The 20,700-nt window shown below is 45.7% G+C and overlaps 1 protein-coding gene across 1 annotated transcript in view; it reads right to left on the bottom strand.

The window, feature by feature from the left end:
• PHLPP1 (PH domain and leucine rich repeat protein phosphatase 1) overlaps positions 1 to 18,701 on the bottom strand; it is a 138,812-nt gene extending 120,111 nt beyond the window's left edge. Inside the window, exon 1 of the mRNA XM_069808959.1 lies at positions 17,218 to 18,701. Coding sequence (XP_069665060.1) covers positions 17,218 to 18,643 — 1,426 coding nt within the window. The 5' untranslated portion in view covers positions 18,644 to 18,701. The remainder of the gene's footprint in view (positions 1 to 17,217) is intronic.
• Positions 18,702 to 20,700: the final 1,999 nt, after the last annotated feature.

Below are 20,700 nucleotides of genomic sequence, written 5' to 3'. Positions count from 1 at the left end.
TGTCACTTCGTTGTTTCTACTATTTAATTGCTCAAGATGGCATTACGTCTCTTTTTGAGGAATGCCTACTGCTAGAAATGAAATAACAAAGTGAAAGGGAAGTAAAAAAAAAAAAAAGGCAATTCACCATTTTCCCCCCATAGTTTTAAGATCAGAACTACAGAAGAAATGTGTGTGCTAAAACAACGTTGCTCACAATTTTCAGCAATATGGAGGGGAAAGGACCAGGCGCCACAAATTTCAACATCTAGCCCAAAGCTTTCCTAAATAATTGCTCATCTCAAAATACTTAAGCAAAAGTTAAACATAATTTAAAAAAAAAAAAAAAAAGAAAAGCAGATGATATGGTGAGTCCAACCGGAGTTGCCTGCATGGTTTTTTTACCCACAAAAATATGCAGACCAGAAGAATAACACAGCACTGTTACATCACTAAGAATATAAGTTTTCTCCTAGGATTCTTGTGTCCATACAGGATAAGTTAGAGTCCCAGCTAGATCAGTCTTTTATACTCATTAAAAAATGCAAACACTGAAGACCAGTGAATGAATATACACCTGTAATACCATACTTTCCAATTTTCAAGGTCTGAAGTAGAAATATTAAAACATTTTCAAGAAAGGTGCTACACGACAACAACAACAGTTTTTAAACTTACAAAGAAACTGAAGAAATGATGGAAACTTGCCAGATGACAGAACATAACAACATAACCTCCATCTGACTGTCCTGATTTGCACCAACTGGTGCTGGTTTGCACATTACACTCTTGCAAAGGACAGTAAAACATTGACATTAAAAGAAAAAACAATGGCAGATAACCATTATCACCATAATAAAAACATGTCTAAGAGTTGACTAAGTTAAACAGGACCAGAGGGAAATTCCAAAGCCTAATTTTATCCTCTTAAGTATCTAGATATATAGACATGTTTGCAGAAATATTTTCCATTCACATGATGGCTACAGCATTAATTACTATCTTACAACATTCTGCTAAACACAGGCACACTGACAAGTTTAATCTTACAAAGGCATACATTTCAACAGAGCAGATCCTACGCCACTGATGGTGGGGAGACATGTAAGAAGTGGCTTTCATTAAAAACCAAGACATTTTTATATGTAAAGTTCATCCACACAGTAAGTCTTTGACTGCTAGTTTACCTGTGTGATGGGTCCCTGATACCAGATTAGAAAGGCAGAGAGAACAACACAATGCTACGCAGACTGGTACTTAACAGTAGGTAGCATCTTGCACGAAGCATCTTGTGGCAAATGCTCAACTCCCTTATATAAGCCAGAAGCTAAACAGAAAGACTTGGCGTTACAGGAGAAAGGGTGACTCTTGAGCATTCATCTACACACAGCTCTTACAGCTAGGAGGACCAGTAGTATAATTACACGTGTTCAAACACCCCATTTTATAACAGCCATCGTTAACTCACCATAACATGCTATAATAATAAAAAGGGAAGGGAATTACACTGGCAGTGTAGCCCAGTTCTCTTCTTACTCACAATACAGTTAGACTTTCAAAGATAGTTTCCTTCTCTTTAGTATTTTGTGTTCTGGAAGCATAAACAAGCTAATTTAAAAACAGTCAAGTTTCTCTCCATTTTCTCTATTTTTCCATTGTCCACTCCGCTCCAACATCAACCCATCATTTGCTCTCATTTCCGAGTGATGCCAACTCACTTCTTGGGCTGCCTGGCAACAGGAGTTTTAACTTGTTAATCTTCCCTCAACTGACATACTCCCCTCCTCCACTACTCAAAAACGTGTGGAATAGCTGATGCTATTTATCTTCATTTTGCTAAAGACTTTCACAAGCTGTTAAAAAAATACCAGAAAACCAACCTTGAAGCAAATGTGTGCTTCCATCCACTTTTTAGTCTTGTTACGAAATTGAGTTCACAGAATAAGTTTAAGTAATGACCTCCTAAACTCTGAAGAGATTAAAAACTTATATATAATACGTAATTTTATACATACGGGCAAGCAGAAGGTTTTTAATATAAATCTGTAAAAAGCAAAGCTGTCACAGTACTTTTATAGCTTAAAATGGTAAGCTGCTTTAAAAGGAAAAAGCTGCCATAGATATTCAGCACTATTACTTATAATACAAAACAGAAATCAAAACTTGTAGTTCTAAGAAAAAAATAAGCAATATGAAGGGGGTATCCAACGGCAGTAATTTTACACTCCTTGTTTTTGCTAGAACAATCCAGACATTTGGCATTACTTTCACACAGTTGCACGTGTGGTAACACGTGCCATAATCCATACATAAATGTTCTTAACAGACCGCTATTCCAGAAACTACAGCACCTTAAGAAAACTACTTCATTCACAACACTTAATCTCACGAAGAGGAATTCAGACTGATCTTTAAAACTTGCAAGCTAGAGGATGGAAAGGGAAAAGGGCAAAAAGAACCCAAATGCTCACTGTCAGAGTATAAGAGCAATGCTTTTCCTTACAGAAATTACAAAGGAAAGGAATGCAACTCAAAAACGTTTTTCAGTTTTCAGGAGAACGGGAAGTTGTAGGACAAAATCACAGCAGCAAATCAAGTCTCATAGCAGGGGAATCATTAAGTCCTATGCACACCAGGATCCCAATAAAGGTAGAATCTTATAAAGGTGATTACTTAGCCTTAAGGTAATCTAAGTTTAAAACATCATTTGTAAGGGTACATCGGCTTGCAAGTTTTATACCCCAGCATAAAATCGTGTACTTCAGTGCATCCTATGAGCCAGAGAGATGAATTTTGGGTTCCCCACCTCCAATTCAGTTTCCAGATGGAACATGTTAGATATAGCTCACCCTGTCTACATAAAGAGTTTTCAGCTACGGACTCTCCTGCTCATTCACAGTTACCAAATGGCGTATACCCACTGTTCTGTCAAGCACTTCTCTTTCCATTTTGCAACAGAGGATCTGGACGCAGGAGTTCACAAGTGAACACCAACTCTGCGGGAGAGTCTGCACCACCCCAAGTCTGATTGTTTGGGTGAAAATGCAACTTGTTGAATACCTGCCATACTCGCCCTAGACAGCTGCGCGCCTCCCTCAACGCATCAGTTGTACCAGCAGAACACCCACGCCGAGAAGTCGCTTTCCTTTCTCCTATGCACTGTACACACGTCAATTACGTCTATCACTGTGGTATCTAGTTATAAAGATTAGATACCACAGATTAGAGATGTGGGACAGTTCCTGGGAAGTTAAACAAATGCTTAAGTTTGCAAAGCTTTTTCTACTTCCTGTCTACTCGCTTTGATTTAGTCACTGCTTTCTCAGTTTTGTTTCACCTTCTTGGCCTCGATCTCTACCCTTCCCTTGAACCAAAGGAAAGCCACTGTTACCAGCTTCCCCCTCACCAGGCAGCAAATACACTTCTTCATCCCCTCCTCGAGAGAGCATTAGTAACCGCCTGGAAAAGACGATGAACATACTGGCTAGAGCGTTAAAACTTGAGTAGAGAAAAAATTATTTAACTCGAGCAAGTTAAGTATAAGCGGCCAGCTACCACATGCCAGAGTAAAGTTTTCCTCATCAAACTCAGTACTTCAGAATATATAAGATTACATGTGCTAACAAAAAAGTACTGGTCTACCCCTGTTCAGACAAATCCCAACATACCAAAGTATTCAGCTATCTTGGGGCTGTGGACTGTGAACTTCTCATGATTCTTTGCTCTTTCTCAAGAGCTGCCAAGTGTATAAACTGTTCCCATTATTTACTCACTGATTAACAGTTGGTAAATTGGTCCCAGGGAATCGCTGTAGAATTTTCCTCATAACCATTTCCCTTGCTTAAAAAAAAAAAAGCCAACCACACAACGCCTTCCACCCCCACCCCCCCCAACCCTGAATGAATGTGAGAACTTCCTGCACTCAGAACAGCATGAATAGACCTGGCAAGTAGTCAGGGAGATAGTACAGGCCCATGAATGCTCTGAATTCAGCTTCTGTGCTGCCGCTAAATTAAAGGAATTCAGGAGCCTCACAAAGGCTTGGTTATTTAATTATATTATAAAATAAAAGGCTGAATCTATTAGACAGCATACGAAAGAAACCCCTTCCCGAGTGCCTGTGCAGAACAAGCAGCCCCAGTGACTCCGCCGGCCCTTCTCCCTCTCCCCGAGCTGATGTCACCACCACGCTCCTGCCAGCCTCCGGCAGAGCTGGCGGCGGTGGCAGAGGAGCTGGCGGCGGTGGCAGAGGACCGCTCTACCTGCAGGAGAGAGGCTGCACCAGCTGGTCTGAGACAAACCACGCTTCTTTACCATGTCTTTTTTTTTTTTTTTTGCCTTTGCTCTCCATTCACCGGGAAACTCGTGACACTTGAAGCGAGCTACAGCTGTACTCACCTCTGTACCTTCACCCCGACTGGATGCACTCACTCACGTGTCACCATTCAAGTCCTCTTTTCGCCTCAACTGCCTTCGCTAAAAACTAAAGCACACACATTAATAAGAGTAACTACAGCCAGCGAACAGTGAGGTGACAAAACCTCTACTTTTTTCCAATCATGTGCTACTTTCGCTCCCTTTATAACTAGCAAGGAACAAACACACTCAGCGATTACGGGCCTTACAGGTCATCAGGAAACAAAATCAAAGCAGCTTCCTCTTGCTGAGTACTCTGCTTGCTCACCAAACCTCTCAACGGCCTCACATACATGCAAGAAAACGGACAGGGAGAGAACAGCACATAGCGGGAAAGACCGAAGCGACCCACAGCACAGCGTACTCGTTTTTACAGTTCTGCTATAGCCCTGCTGACAATTTGAAAACTAAGCCTGTTACAGGCGACACCTCTGCTGACAGCAGCACCTCGTCCTTGCGCCTTGCCAGAACGGTGACAGCCCTCCGTCAATTCAAACCGCAGCGAAACGCTCGGATTAGTGGCCATGCCCACGTGGCTTAATGAGACCTATAACTAGCTACTGCCCTGCTTTTCACTAACAAGGAGGGAGGCAAACAAGTACTCACATTCAAAGCAAAGAAGCCAGGCACGCCTGTCTGCAGACAGTCCCACGGGGGTATATCCTCCTAAGCATGAGTTGCCAAAAGGACGACAGCAACTCCAGTGCAGAGAAGCAAATGCTTAAGAGAATCCGAAAAGACAAAATGGGATGTTTACGTGTAAATGATAAGACAAGGTTTGCCTAATCTTTCATTAGGCAAATAAGGATATTGTGCTATTTCCCTGCTACTGCGGATGAAGACACCGCCACATTCAGACATTTCTGCTATCCAAAGGTTAGTGGGTATTAACTTTATGACACAGCGTTTGTTTTGGTATGGACAGCATCTGCATTAGGTATGAAGGTTAGACATTAGTCTCCAGACATCTTTGAACAACTACACATTTTGCTGCGAAGCAGTATAGCCATGTCTACAGAGAAAGGCTCAAAGGATTTTCAGCTGAGTATATGCCCTACATTTTTAGAAATATATGCCCTACACGTTTAGAAAAATCAGTGGATATGAGCAATAAAGAGCTGAGCAAAAGTGAAACCTGAACGTAAAAAAAGCCAGTGCAACCAAAAACCCAGAGAGTGCCAAGGCACAATGGCCAAAGGACCCATTGAAGAGAGTGTCAAATCACATCTCTGATTAAGGCTTGCCAATATGCACAGCATCCAAACAAACTTGAAGTAACAACACCACGTCTGGAAAGGCAATTCACCAATTCTTTAAGTGTGATATGGTTAAGAACCTCACAGAATGAAGACAACGTACAGGCACAAGAACAGCATGCCCCTATCAAAATTACAGCTATTCTTGACCAGTTGATCATGCCTAGCTTAGCTGGTGACAGCAAGCAAGACAGCAGTGCCAAATGCTGAATCTCCTCGTTTGCTGTACACATTCCTAAAAGGGGTAAGCCTTACGGACGTGCCACGTGTAATACCACCGTTTACAAGTCAGTCTAATGTTAAAGATCCAGTACATCCAATTTTAGGTTCAAAGGCTGTAACAGCATGAACTCTTCTACTGGCAGCCATTAATTCCTACTATGCAAGATTAGCTTTTTTTCTTTCTTTCATAACCAGTTTACAAATTCTTCTTCTAGACAAGCACTTTGAGAACATTATGCAGGCCACAACTTTTGCCTCTTAAAATCCTACATTTGCAAGAGATGCACTGCTGGGTGAAGAACATAAGTGTGACACAGGATTTTTTATTCACACAAAAAACAAACCAAAAATTTTTCACATGCCTGTTTCTGTAATATAAAGGTACAATGCCTGATCCTATATTGTTAACATATACAGACACAGCAATTTGTGTAGCTATGTGCTGTGACTTTCCAGAGAGAATTTTGCTTATTTATTTTTGCAGCCCTGTGTTAGCCATGCTAGAATGAATGCTCTTCTCCACAGGTAACTTAGTGGTACTGTTTCATACACAGTCTTATACATGGGGGGTGGGGAGGAAGGAACACACAAAGGATCATATTGATAAATGGGCATTGCAGAGAAAACCCCTAAAATCTTTAAGAGGACTAAAACTGTACAAAATGGGTGAGTTGGCAAATGCAGCCAACAATGCCCAAAAACTTCCTGCAGAAAAGGAGAGAAAAAAAAAAAGGAGAAAAAAGGAAAAAAAGAAAAAAGGGAAAAAAGGAAAAGGAAAAAAAAAGTTTAGCTGCATATTCAAGGCTAAAAGGATCTACAGTTGATCTATGCTTTGCGATCTGCCGACAGACTCAAGACAGTGCTGTTCACAACGAAGGTGACAAATCTGCATTCCCCCGTTTCCACAGTGTAAGTAAGTAATACTAGTTATTTGCCAGGAACTCATAATACACCCAGGAACTCATAATACACCCCCTATTAACACAGAACTGAAGCAGCAAGAGGTACTGAATCTGCTCACACTCCAGTGGAGCACTATACAAAGGATCACACCCCACCCAGTGTTGCAAATTAAATATAATATATACCCCAGGTTTTAACAGACCATTTTCTCAGAGAAACACTTATTCTGACACTGACAGAAGGAATATGGAATAGTCCATTGCAGGCTACAAGCGCCTTAAATCTTTGTACTATGATATCTAGTGATACTGATCAACGTATTTTTGTTCTAGGTTTCAATTATGAAGGAAAAAGCTGGAAGCTGCAAAATAAACTTGGATCTTTTATCACATGGATTCAGAAAAGAAACATTCTGAAACATTATTCTTACAAGAGACACTTCCAAGATGGAATCTGTAAAGCAAAATAAAGTAAAATAATTTAATGTACTCTTCTTGTATTAGCAGGAATTAAAGCTGTCATTTGATTAAGAAGATTAAAGAGACACAAACCAGGCAGTTCTCAGTGCTATAGTCTAATCTTAAGGGGAACGAATATACTTATACAGATGATACCATTGTTCTGGACATCATGAAATTGAAACGCTTTCTGTATTTAATAGTCTGAAATGTATCCCATTAATCTTCGGTTTATTCACGGAGAATACACAGACTACAGATTCTATTTTGGTTGATACAGACAAGGGACATGATTTTCATGCCACCAAAAAAGAAAAAAAAGATAAGACACATCCACAGCCACTTCACACAGCTTGGACACTTCAAAGAGTTCAGATTCCCATTTTCAGCCAGTCCTTTCTTTTATTAGCTACGACACGCAAGACAAAAAAGTTAACTGCTTGCTCTGAAAGGATATGAATTCAGGTGTACTTCTAACCATTGAAATTTTTCATCTACACAACCACACTGAGCTTCACACTTTTACCAAGACAGTACATTAAAAATCCTGAACTGTAGGACTGAAATGGGGAAAAAAAATCCTTTTTGTATAATTACATATTACACAGCTTTCAACAAGCTCCTGTCGGTATTTCTGAAATGTTAAATTGCATCTCCCACATGTATGTGATAAACTTTGCTTTGAGAAACATACCGCTTGCAACCTGCAAACGATCTTGCCTTTGTGTTTGTAGCCACGTAATACTGGTACCAGAAGCAACCAGGAGCTCCTAGCCTGTTAACTTCAGTACATGATACATGCTAGCCTTCTTCCAGGTGTTCCACTACTTCATTCCTAGCAGTTTTTGTCATTAACTTTTTTATTCCAACAGGCAAGCTTTATAGCATGAAAGCAAATATATGTAGATGCAGAAAGCTAATGGTGACATACAATATTAGGTTGTCTCAGACATAATTAAGTTTCATAAATAAAATGACTGCTAACGGAGACTGTTGTCCCCTAGAGCTCTGTCTGTCCCACTAAGTAGCACACAGTAGAAAGAAAAACACGTTCCTCCATCACTTACAATTTGAGTCAATAATCGTAAAGTAACTGGTGATAAGAAGTCACTGGTAGATCTGACCAATCATCTTATGAGCAAGTCAACTGCACATATAGTTAGCTTTGCTGTTTGCAGGACTGTTATCACAAACCCAGTGCTACTACTTACTATCTGCTTTAAAAAAAATGTTAGAGAGGATCAGACAGGAAGAAAAAGCAAGTGTTTGACTGAGAACAACAAAGTGTCATTGTATGCAATTCTGAGCAGAAAACTCACTGTCCACTTACAAACTTACTAGTTTCAAGGTAGCTTCGGAACTGATGAGAGCCGCTCAGATAAAGGCCATCTATAGCTTATAGAAAAGCAAGATCGTTGCTAGTAAGAACTTTAAGCTTTTCTGTACCATTTATTTTAAAGCAAATAACAGGTTGAACTCGGCATAGTTATTGTTTAAAGAAGCGTGTGCTTTTTCAAAGGAAAGGAGTTGGCATTATTCTCATCAACTGAAGGTGCCTGAATCACAGGTTTTGTTCTACCCTTAACGCTGCATCTAAAATTCTCTCCTCACCGGAGCACGCACTCAGAAGAGGAGTGGCCTGCTACTTATCTTAATTACAGCTCTCACTATCTCTTTCTCTTCAGACACAAAGCTTCGAAAATTGAACAAACAGGAAGAGAAACTGCATTCAGGTTACCTAATGAGGTTTATGTAAATCACACCTACAGCCCAGGGTCCTGAACTTCAAAGGCATTCCAGCTCCTCGTTACCCCTTGGACCAAGGCCCGTTGTTTTGTCTTTATTGAAATAAGTTGGCACGGCACTTGGAGCGCTCCCAGATGAGAGGAACCGGTTCAAGTGGCTATTATGGGGTTTTGAGAATTAGGAATACAATTCAGAGCCCAGTCAAGTTGAAGAGTCCCACTGCCATTGGACAAGACCAGCAACAATTAATCCTCTGCAGAGGGCCAAATTTACTTCTGGCCCACAAAAAATGTTGAGTTAAACTTTAAAAATCTTCTCCACTTAGACAATGACATTTTCCTTCTACACTGAGAACTAAGCTAGATAAAATTGGAGAGAAGAATCCCCTGAAACTCGGTATTTTACATCAATATGTAAATAGCTATTCTTAGCTGTCAAATCGAGGAACACACCGTTAGTTGGGCAATGAGTATTTTCAGCATCCCTCCAAATAAGTCAAAGCCAGCTGGAAGAAATTTTACTTCCCCATCAACAGAAAAAGCTTCAAAGAATAGTATGCTATGTTGTGAAATTAAATGACTCTTCACTCCAGGAGGTCTTTCTTCCTGATTTAACAGTTGTCATTTTTAAATGCAATGTTCTTCAAAGAGCAATTTTTGCCCCCTAAATAACCGGGGGGGGGGGGGGAGCACAAAAATTCCCAAGAGATTCTGCAACATTCCCATTCTTCCACATATTTTAACCACAACCACAGGAGCATAAAGTCTCAGCCATCAGACTCAAAGGGTCACGACTAGCTAGTTAGCTAAACTGGGAAGCAAGAGGAATCCTGACTGTGGCAACTGGCATAAAGAATTTGAACTATCAACTTACGTAACTAAATGATTTTATGTGACAGTGGCAGAGGGTACGGAGGGGGTGATCACAGCCGTGGTAACTTACAGACAGGACTCCAAATGGCAGTCACTGCCAGTGCTTTTTTTTTAAAAAAGCAAACAAAGTGGGTGTGCCAGCACAGACACCACAGAAAACTGGTTTTACTATTCATTTTGCCTACCTGAAATCCTCAATACAATTTCAGCGGGACACAATATTGTTATTCATTTACAACCCACACACATCCCGCTGTGCTGTTAGGACAGCTGCTGCATTCCAACAGGCAAGTGATGCCTATTCTTTACATGTAACATTTTATCATATAGCACACATATAATAAAAAGTAAATTAAGAGTCAATTAAAATATGTCATAAATAAAAAGACTTAAGTTTAAAATTCTCTAATACCCAAGATGGCTTCAGTACTTAACAGCAATCAGTAGGAAAACATTCAATTAGAATTTGCCACTAGTTATTTTTGGAAAGATATCTATGTTAAGATAGCATACTGGACAAATGCCAGCCTAATTGGAAAAAAAAATATTCTACCACAAATACAAGTTATTTTATAGTGAAAAAATGTAAAAATTATTCTCTCCAAAAAGGTAATGCTGCAGCTAACTCAACTGCCCAGAAAAGCTATTTGAAGGACAGAAGTTACACAAAGAATAAAAAGAGGCACTTTTGAGTGAAGCATGAAGCTGAAAGCTAGAATTTTCACAGAAACTTCTGACATAAAATTTGGAGAGCTTAACTACCTCAAATCTATACACAACTCTCATTACCATGCAGTTGGAATTTTAACTTAGGTTTCCAATCTCACAGATTCTTATCGTAAGCAAGACGCTACCGATTATTTTAAAAATTAGGACATTATCTTCCTGTGAAGTTTCTTAAATATCTTGTGAGGAGCTTAGTGTTTCAGAATCCCTGTCTTAGAGCCAAATCTAGAAAAAGTTAAGACATGTTCCTTTTTCAGCGAGTTTAAAATTTTTTGAGTTGTTTACAAAGGTTGGTTGTATTTCTCTTAAACATCTTTGAGAAGAAAAAAAATAAGCTGGAATCACATGGCCAAGATAACAAAGCTTACAAAACAAGAGACTTTAGTACACCCCACCCTGTCCCTTTTACTTGAGTTAGTTTCCCCACACAAGCTGCAACTGACTCCAAGCATCAAAGTCTATTCCATCTGAATCCACACACACACACACACACAAAAGATACCTTACCAAAAAAACCTCAAAGGTAAATGCAACACTCAGTTCTCTGGGTCAAAGAATAAAGTTATTACAGGGCTATTTCAGACATATAGCTTCCCAGAGTGCAAATCCTCATTTGAGCAGAAGTTCTAAAATAGAGCAATAAAACTGAGTCAAGGAAAGCTGAAAACAAGTACATGCGCAGATTCATCTGATCTAAAATGCCAGCGTGCCCCATTCCACAAGCAGTGAAATAATGAAACACTGAAGACTAAGTCAAAGTGTCTTTGCTTCTACTGTCCAAGGCAAATAGAAAGTCAGTCTTTGGTTTCTTTTTCCTCTTTTTCTTTCCTAAATCAAGATACTAATAGCTTAAACAGTTAATTCAAAATTACCACCACCCCTTAAACAGAGGGAAATACAGCTGTGAGCATGCGAGGTACAGGTTCCCTCCAAGTTAAAAAGCTGAGTGTAACAAGTTGCACTCTTCAAGATCTCTCTCTCTAGGCTTCTATTCTGTGGAATTCTGTATGCATATACTTTTCAAACTGACTTTCTCAGGCGTGGTGTTTTATACTTGCTTCTTTTCCAGAGGATCACTTAGATAACCAAGAAATCTCTCTTTATATTGTTTTATAAAACTACAAAGTAGTTTTTGGTAGTGAAGAAGCACATACCAGTTGCTAACACTGTTTCGAATGAATGTTTCTTTTTTTGCACTATTAAGCAGTATCTTCCCCAGAACCCTGTAGTGCTTTAGATGCATAGGAGTCTGTCAGTGTCCTAACAGAACAGATGGATGTTTTAATTGCACGAAGATGTATCAGCAGTTCCATCATCAAGAGGATGTTTATGCGGTTTAAAAAAAAAAAAATTTAAAAAATGAAGGAAATAGCTGGTGAGATATGGAAAGAGGGATGGTATCAAAATACATAAAGAGAAAAGAAAAAAAATTTTTTTCAAAAAAGAGAACGATGCATTCCGTGCTGCAGCAGTGAGGAAATTCAGCTCCTGGATGTACCAATTTAGGTACTACTTATTTAGTATATATAGTAACTCTTATGTACATCACACTGAAATCTCCCGGTGTTGGTACTTCACACGTACTTAAATTATGGATGCTAGCCAGGAGTACAACAGAATTTAAAAGTTGCAAAAACCATTGTACTTAACAGCTGTCACATACCAAAGCTCAGCTGCGGTTTCCCCAGCATTCCAGCATTATCTGCAGGGCTCCTCCTGCGCAGGAGGAGAGGCCGCTGCGCCCTGAGAGCCCCCGAAATCTGCCTACCTTAGAAAGACCCCGCTCCCACTGCGAGGAGATAAGCAAAGGGCTATGCACAGGAACAGGTGGAGCAAGCCAAAGGCACTGCAGCCATTTTAAACTTTCCTGCAGAACAGGACTAGAAATTTCGCTCCTTTGGTCGCGCCAAGGACCAAGCTTGGGTTTAAACACACCACGTAACTGAAATGAGATAGCTTCCCAAAGTGGCAAGTTTTAGGTATTACTTCTCTTTGCAGGAGACACCAACGCATAAACAATTACAAGGTAAAAGAACGTACAACCAAGTCACATTAGGAAGAAAAAAAAGAAATCAATATCATGGCAGCCCTAGGCGGAGGTTGTTTTTCCTTTTGGTTTCAGACAAGTTCACAGAGACCTCTCCTGTGCAATCACATCTGTAAAAAAAACATCCATTCACATTGACGTGAATTAATTTCTTTCATGTTAAGTAAGGTACTGGATTTCAGAACTAAGTCAGTGCTCCGAAGGCAGCTCTTCACGGCACAGATGTTCTCCTACCCTCAGTTAAGCAGCAGGTCTGTCTTTGGCACGTTTTCCCCCCCCTTAAATAGCACTTAGTCATCTTAAGTCGAGCTTACCAATGTACTAAATAGCTGAACTGAGTTATTCACCAAGTAGCGCAACAAGCAGCTACTGATTCAATACACGTCACATTCCACAAAGCTCAGCATTGTCAGGCCTACGGTGTTTTCATGTAAAAGTAAGCACCTAAAACCATGTTTCCACCCATATAGCTAGAAGCCTTAGTGTGACCCCAACTACCGAGTGTACTTTTTTAAAAAAAACAACCAAACAATTGCTAGATCAGCGCAACTGAGATCCTGACACTAGATCTTCCCACCCATACCTTCATACTGGACAGACCAACATTTCTCGTAACGAACTTTAAGACAAAGCCGGATTCGTTTCTCCTCACAGCTTTCTAAAGGTCACATGAGCAAAAAGCATCTTTTCCCAAATAAAATCTGACAGCCAGCTGCAAAATTAACACCCCTAATTACATCTGGCATTTCTTAACATTCTGCCTATAGGTAATCGTCTACTGAAAAGTGATATATTTGATGACACCAGCAGGTGCAGAAGCCCTATGTCACATCAAAGAGCACAGAATTTAATGATGGCCAAGTGCCAGAATCACAAACAACATCACCTTTCAGTACTAAAAAAAAGCCTCAAACATCCATTGTACTGAACCAGTCTTCACAACCAAAATCATGTTACTCGTGTTCCTTGCCGTGCAGATGCTCCAGAACACAGCACTGCATATGATTCCATGCTTATTTTTGATCTATAGTCTCAAAACAAATAAGTAGTTTTGCAGTTTTTAAATGATGAGATTGGTGTATTAGTCTATTTTTCCTTCTACATGCAAATTATAGAGAAGTCAAGGCCACTGGGAGAACTTATGTTTTACAAAAATTATTTTTACAGAGCAGCAAGGAATAGTATAACTTGTTTGCGAGAAACCTTCTGGATCACAGCCACTCTTATGGTTTTAGGAATAGTTTAGTAAGTCTGACCTAATCGGTCTCCCAGCGACAATATCATGACTGTAATTGCACTATGGATTCTTATACAGTTCCATAACTCAGTAACATAATATCTCAGCGGAAAGCTATTTAACCATATCCTTTTAAACAGAGATTAAGTATTACAAACTTGAGGACAGTATCTTTTGTTGAGACAGATTTCAAGAGAGAGAAAAGTTGACATGCATGACCAGTCACTAATGCCCAGTTCTGCTCAAATTGATGTTACAGGGAGTAGGATCAGACCCTTAAAGCTGTAAGGGATTTTGTTTTAGCAACGGTGTTATCTGTTTAATGTTCAGACTCAAGAGACTGAAGAAATGAACCACACTCACGCTCTAAGTAAGAAAAGGAGAGGACATACCAAAATAAAGAAGCACTAACCACATTCTGAAACAAACCAAGGCAACGTACAGGAAGCACTTTTACCTTCCCAGTGTCACATTTTGGTTTTGAGGGCTATTAAATTTGGAATTCTGCATTAAAAGAACAGATATTTCATTTACAGAATGTTTGCGGACTGCTACTTACTAAGAAAGCTGTTTTGCCGTAGTAAGAAATCCTGACTGTCTGCAGTTCTCCTAGCAATTTTTTTCTTAAACCTGTATTTTCCAGATTCCACAACTAGAGAAATTACCAACCTACAGTAATCGCTAAAATCATTGGCTGTATCATCTTATTTGGAATTTGTAATGTTAAGTTTCAGTACAGTAATCTTCCAGTCTTAAAACTGGCTCTCCCCAGAAATAAAAAAGCCTGAAAGCCACCACTGTGCTCTCTTCTTCTCTCCCCACTCCAAGGGGATTAGGTGAAAGAATTCTTTTTAGAAGCAATGCAATAAATCCAACCTAGGTTTATACCATTTTGCATCAGTACAAGACCAGGATCGCCAAATCCTACTGAGACAGCTTGCAGGAAATTACAGGGATAGAGATGCTAGTGGTTCTCTATCCATTGGGACAAGCCAGGCCGCTTAAACCAATGAAGTCCCAGGCAAACAGGAAATCACTATTTTAAAGCTTTCCTTAGGGTATGATTCTGGAGGATCATTTACAAAAAAGGTACTTCTCCTAAGCAAAACACCCTAACTTTGGGGCCAAAAACCAGTCCCCTTTCCACTTTAATTTGATGTGTATTCTTTTTAAGTGTCTCCCCTCCCTTTCATCCTCGGGGCGGGAGGGTATAAAATAAGGAAGCAGAAAGAACTTGCCAAGATAGTTACATAAAATCAGTACGATTACATGTCAGTAATATTTTCTTAGCTGTTTTTGGCTGGTCTGGTACATTAGATGCTGCAACCATTCTGCTACAAGCACCCGATCACAGGTGTTTTAGATGTAGATCACAGATCCCCTCAAAGAGATAAGTATTTCAAAAAACAGTGCACTTTTGAAGTACAGAGGCATACTTCTTAGCATATGAACTTCCGTAAGAAATTTGCATTAATTTAATCCTATGTATGCTTATAGAAATACACTTCTATTTAGTAGTTTTGTACAAGGAAGTCCAAAACGTATGAGCTACGTTAGCAATCGGGTTGAGACACCGAAATAGAAGAGTTGGAACATCCGCATTTAACGTACAGAATTAATTATTTAATGCATACAAACTACATGCTAACAGGCTTAAGACTTAGCGACATTTTCTGATTGTGTTTTCTTTAGAACACATCCTGTTAGGAAAGGAGGCACACGGTCGTCCCATTTAAAACGCGCCTGCGCATCCCCATTTAACAGCGGGACTGGAAATAAAGGAAGCAACATCCCTTCCAGCATCACCTGCTGGCTTCCACCCTCAACAGCGCAGCAGAGAAACAGGCAGACCACCATCATCATCTGAAAAAAATATTTTAGCTCCTTTCTAACCCAAACACACCTAACCGACTTCTGTCGATCCCTTGAACAAGTACTACTTCTGCACTCGTTATGCTGGGGTCATTATACAACCAACCAAGAAATCTGAAGAAAAGCTGAACTGACCACTCGCCACCACTCCCACATTCTCTTCTGAATAAAGAAGGGCACTTATCCAGCGTACTGCTCTCCTTCCCACCCCACCATTACCGCCTCTATGTGACATTCATCGGAATTCACTCAAGAGAAGAATCTCCGTATTTTTCAGAGTTAAAGCACTGAATCCTCACGGTTCAGTGAAGGACCACTGCTCAGCCAACCCGGCAAGGGGATAGACGGCATTTGCTACTTTGCTAGCGTGACCGTATCTTTGGATACCACATTTACCTATTTCACAAGAAAACTCACTAGGTATTTGAACGCTTACTTGGACATTAAACAGTCTTCCCTCCTAGGAGAGGTGGACAGGACAGTTAAGACCCAAGGAGTTCCAAGATTACAATCAGTATTTTACGCAAACCAATTCAGCTGGCACACGAGGTATTATTTTTAAACCTCTCTAAAACTGCAGAAGGTTGCGTAATTACAACGTGGGAGCCAACTTTTCCACCCAATACTCCCCAAATCCTGTGCTGTAAGTCGTAACAGCAAAGCTGCATTAAAAACCTTCTGCCTCTTCGCGATAAAGGTTTTGAGGACCCTGTTTTCGCAGCCTGTATGTCCTGTACTCGCGCACTCTCCTCCCTCACAGCCTCACTCTCCCAGCGAAGCCCCGCTACTCTAACAACCGGGAAAATCGATCGCAAGCGCCAACAACACGTACGGCCAAGCACAGGATTTCGTTCGCGACCTATTTCAGGAGCAAAACCGCGCGGAGCTGCGCCCCTTCCGAGCGAGCCCGCCCTGCCGCCGGCTCCCTTATCAGGCGGTCCGGGAGCACGCAGCCCAATGAAACCGCGGGTGAGCTGCCGGCATCCCGCAAACACCTGAAACCGCCTTCGACCTCCCGTCCCCAGCAGCGGCACCGACGCATTCCTCGTCGCCGGGGAAAGCGGCGCAGACGAAGGCTGACTGACCCTCGAACGCCCGGTGCCGCTGCTGGAAACGGGAAAACAACAGAAGAGCGACCTCCATTACCCACGCGTGGTGAAGGGAGGGCGGGCTGCCCCGGCACGGCCTCAGCTCCGGGGCGGCCCGGGGCTTCCGAGCGCCGCTAACACCCCGCCTTCCGCCGGCAGCCCGCGCCGGGCCGCCCGCCGGGGACCTCCCCGCACGGACCGACCCTCCCCGGCCCGGCGACCCCCGCGGGGCCACCCTCCAGCCTGGGAGGGGACAGCCCCGCGGGGCCGGCCCCGGCGGAGGGGCAGCGGCCGGCCGGCCTCCCCTCACCCCGGCGCCCGCCGGACCGACGGGTGTCTGAGGGGGGAGAAGGGTCGCGCCCCCACCCCGAGGGCCGCCGCCCCGCCCCGCTCACCGGCGTAGAAGCGGATGAGGCAGCCGGTCTCCGAGTCCATGCCCTCCTCCTGCACCCGCCACAGGTCCCGGAAGCCCAGCTGGGAGAGGTAGTCGTTCTGGATCTGCAGCGGCTTCTCGTGGGCCTCCAGCCGCCGGCTGGTCTCCCCGTGGAGCTGCACGTACAGGGCGGGCGGCCCCGGCGGCGCGGCCCCCGCCGGCAGCTCCCGCCCGCCGGCCGCGCCCGCCGGCGCCCCCCCTGCCCGCCCCGGGGGCAGCTCCCCCGGGCGGGGGGGGGCCCGGCCCGGCCCCGCACCTGCTTCCACCCCGTCGGGGGGCGCCGGCTCCGCCTCCAGCTCCTCCGAGGAGGACGAGCCGCCGCCGCCGCCGCCGCTGCTGTAGGGATCCAGCCGGTCGGAGACGCTCTCGGCGCTGGGGCTGAAGCTCTCGGTGTCGGAGCCGGCCGGCCCCAGCTCCCCCAGGAGGGAGGGGCAGGAGAGCGGCGGGCCCGCCAGGTACAGCTCGGCCGGCGCCGCCCCGGGGCTGAAGTCGGAGGGCGCCGGGCTCGGCCGGCCGCCGGCCGAGTCGCTCTCCTCGGCGCTGCCGCCCAGCGGCAAGCGGCCGGGCCGCGCCGCTTCCCCGCAGCCGCCGCCGGCCAGCCCGCTCCGCGTCCCCCGCCGGCTCCTCGGCCTCTCCTCCGGCTGCGGCCGCTGCCCCTCCGCCGCGGGCTGGGGCTGGGGCTCGGGCTGGGGCTCGGGCGGCGCCTCGGCGGGGGCCGCCGCCGCCGCCGGCTCGGGCGGGGGCTGCGGCGGCGCGCCCGCCTTGCCCAGCACCCGCACCACGCTGCTGCCGCCCCGGTGGCCGAGCTGCTGCAGGCGGGCGGCCACCTCGGCCGCCGTGGTCTCCAGGGTGCAGAGCACCGGGCGCAGGTAGCAGTTCATGTGGCGCTCGTAGACGTGGACGCAGCCCCGCTGCAGGTCCCGCCGCACCCAGTCCCGCTCCGGGGGCTGCAGGGGCTGCAGCTGCCGGGGCGGCTTCAGCAGCAGCGCTTTCCTGTCCAAGCTGCGGGTGCCCAGCGGGGCGGCGGGGGCAGCGGCGGGCGAGGAGGCGGCGGCGGCGGCGGAGGAGAGGTTCCTCTTCAGCCTCCCCCGCCGCAGCAGCAGGGAGTTGGCGTTGCCGGCCCCGCCGGGGGCCGCCGGAGTCCCGCTGGTCGCCAGCGCCGCGGGGGGAGCGCAGCCGCCGGCTGCCCCTCGCCTCCGCCGCGGGCCGCCGGCTCCTTTGCCGTCCAGCTGCCCGCCGCCGCCGCCGCCCGACGGCTCCACGCCGCTCTCCGCGCCGGGCGCTGCCTGACTCCTCCTGCCCGGGGAGCTGCTCTCCGGCTCCGGCTCCCCCCGCCCGCCGCCCGCCGCCGCCGGGGCTTCTCTCGCTCGCTGTTGCGCGGGCTCCATCGCCCGCGGGGCCGGGGATGCCGCCGCCGCCGCCCTGCTGGGAGCGCCGCTCGGCGGCCCGGCGCGGCGCGGGGGCGGGGGGGGGCGAGCGGAGCGCGGCGCCGCGTCCCGGGGGGGGTTACGTAGCAGCGGGGAGCATTCCGCCGGTGCCCTCGCGCCGCGCGCCCGGCTCAGCCCCGCTCCCCCGCTGCCGCGAGCGCCATTAGGGAGGCAGAGGGCGAGTGAGCCAGCCGCCGCTCCCCGCGCGCCCGCCCGCTCCCCGCGCCTCATGAATATTAAGCAGCCCCCGCCTCGCCGCTTGACAAGGGCCGCCGAGCGAGGGAGGGAGGCTGGCTGGCTGGCGAGGGTGACGCCACCGCTGGCGCGGCGGGGCGGGGCTTCGCCGATAAACACAACGTGACCGCGCCTGGGGCGCGGACGGCGGGGCGGGGAGGCGAGGCGAGGCGAGGCGAGGCGCGGCGCGGGGGCCGCTGGGAAGTGTAGTTCCCCAGGCGGGCGGCCGCCCGCCCGCCGACTACACGTCCCGGCAGCCCCTGCTCCCCCCCGCTCGGGTTCCCGCCGCGGCCGTCTGCCTTCCCTCAGGCGGGCGGCCCTGGCGCCGCCGTCCCCCGGCCCTTTCCCAGAAGGCGGGCCGGCAGGGAAGGCGTTGGGGGGTCGGGGGTCGCCGCTTGGCGAGTCTGAGGCCCGCCAGCCGCCGCGGGGCGGGGGGGTTCTTCCCCCACCCCGCCGGCGGAGCGAGAGCCCGCTGAGCGGCCAAGCGTGAGGGCGGGAGTGCGGAATGTGCTGGAAGTGCCACTGCCACGCCTTAGGGGCCGCGTCCCTTCTAGAATTATTCCAGGACTGTGTCCCACGCTCGATGGTTATGTTCTTAAGTCTTATCAGAAGGTTTGACAGAAACAGCGGATCAAGAGAAGCCGTTCGGCCTGGAGTGCGGATAATGAGACCCCCGTGTACAGTCACCCTTGCGCTGCGCCTCGCGGGGAAGGCCAGTGCTCAGCAGTAATTGCTGGCTAATGGCCACCTGGCAGCGTACACGAAACGGCTTTATGGGTTCAGTGACCGTACCCGTTCCGCTCTTTCCAATCTGACATGTTCTCCCCGTTAGCTATCTTGGCGCAGAACCCAAGCGCTGAGCCCGGGCAATCTTCTCGTCCGAGGAGGGAGATGATGTCTTCAGATCCGAGACGGAGAGAGACATGGAAATGTGGGTGGGAAACACATATTTATTTTTTTTTATACACACCCCCCCCCCAAGAAAGAGCTGCTTTGTGAGTATAGACTCAGAGAGGAAGTTTCAGTGCTATTAGTCTGTCACTGTATTTCAGGGACTGAAATTATTGAAAATATTTACTTCTTGAAAATTGCTCAGAGCAGCCATTAAATAGCAACATCCTCCCCCCCCAAATGCAATTTTAAATGAATTACTGAAAAGAAAAATTGCAATCAGATAAATTCAATTAGCAGTGTGAAAGCATGAGTTTTCATACTGTAAGGACACCATACTACGGTATTTACTCAGAGAGATCTCTTACACTCTTGGGGATGTTTTAGCTGAGTAATGCCGGTTGGATAGGGCTGTAACTGCCTGAGATCTTTCCTTTTTAACACATTTTGTAAAATCGCAGTGAAACATCTTGCCAGATATTCATCAAAAGTGCTATAGACTGCAATAAAGTGGGAGTTCTGGGCAATTAACCAGTTACGTCAATGTTAGGGGAGATAAATCATCACTAAGAACCCCTAGACAAACGCTTAGTGAAATATTATTTTTAGTTGGTGGGGTTTTTTAGTGCATACGTATAATATATGAACCATGGATAAACCAGAACCATAATAATGCTAAAGTTTACCTCTCCTAATAAAACATTCCTCCATACTTCCACATTACTATCTTCATATCCTGTACAAGCAGGTGAAACACATCACAGAAAACAGAGGTATTGCCCAAGCAACTTGCAATGGAAATATGTGACTACCTCTTAAAAGTTTTTGTAACAACAAAGCCAACGGTTTACTTTTATATGGAAACCACCCACTTTCTGAACAGAACAATCTGT

Source organism: Haliaeetus albicilla, chromosome 21 (genome assembly GCF_947461875.1).
Source record: "Haliaeetus albicilla chromosome 21, bHalAlb1.1, whole genome shotgun sequence".
Classification (NCBI taxonomy): Eukaryota; Metazoa; Chordata; class Aves; order Accipitriformes; family Accipitridae; genus Haliaeetus; species Haliaeetus albicilla.
This window is presented reverse-complemented; position numbering and strand designations above follow the sequence as displayed.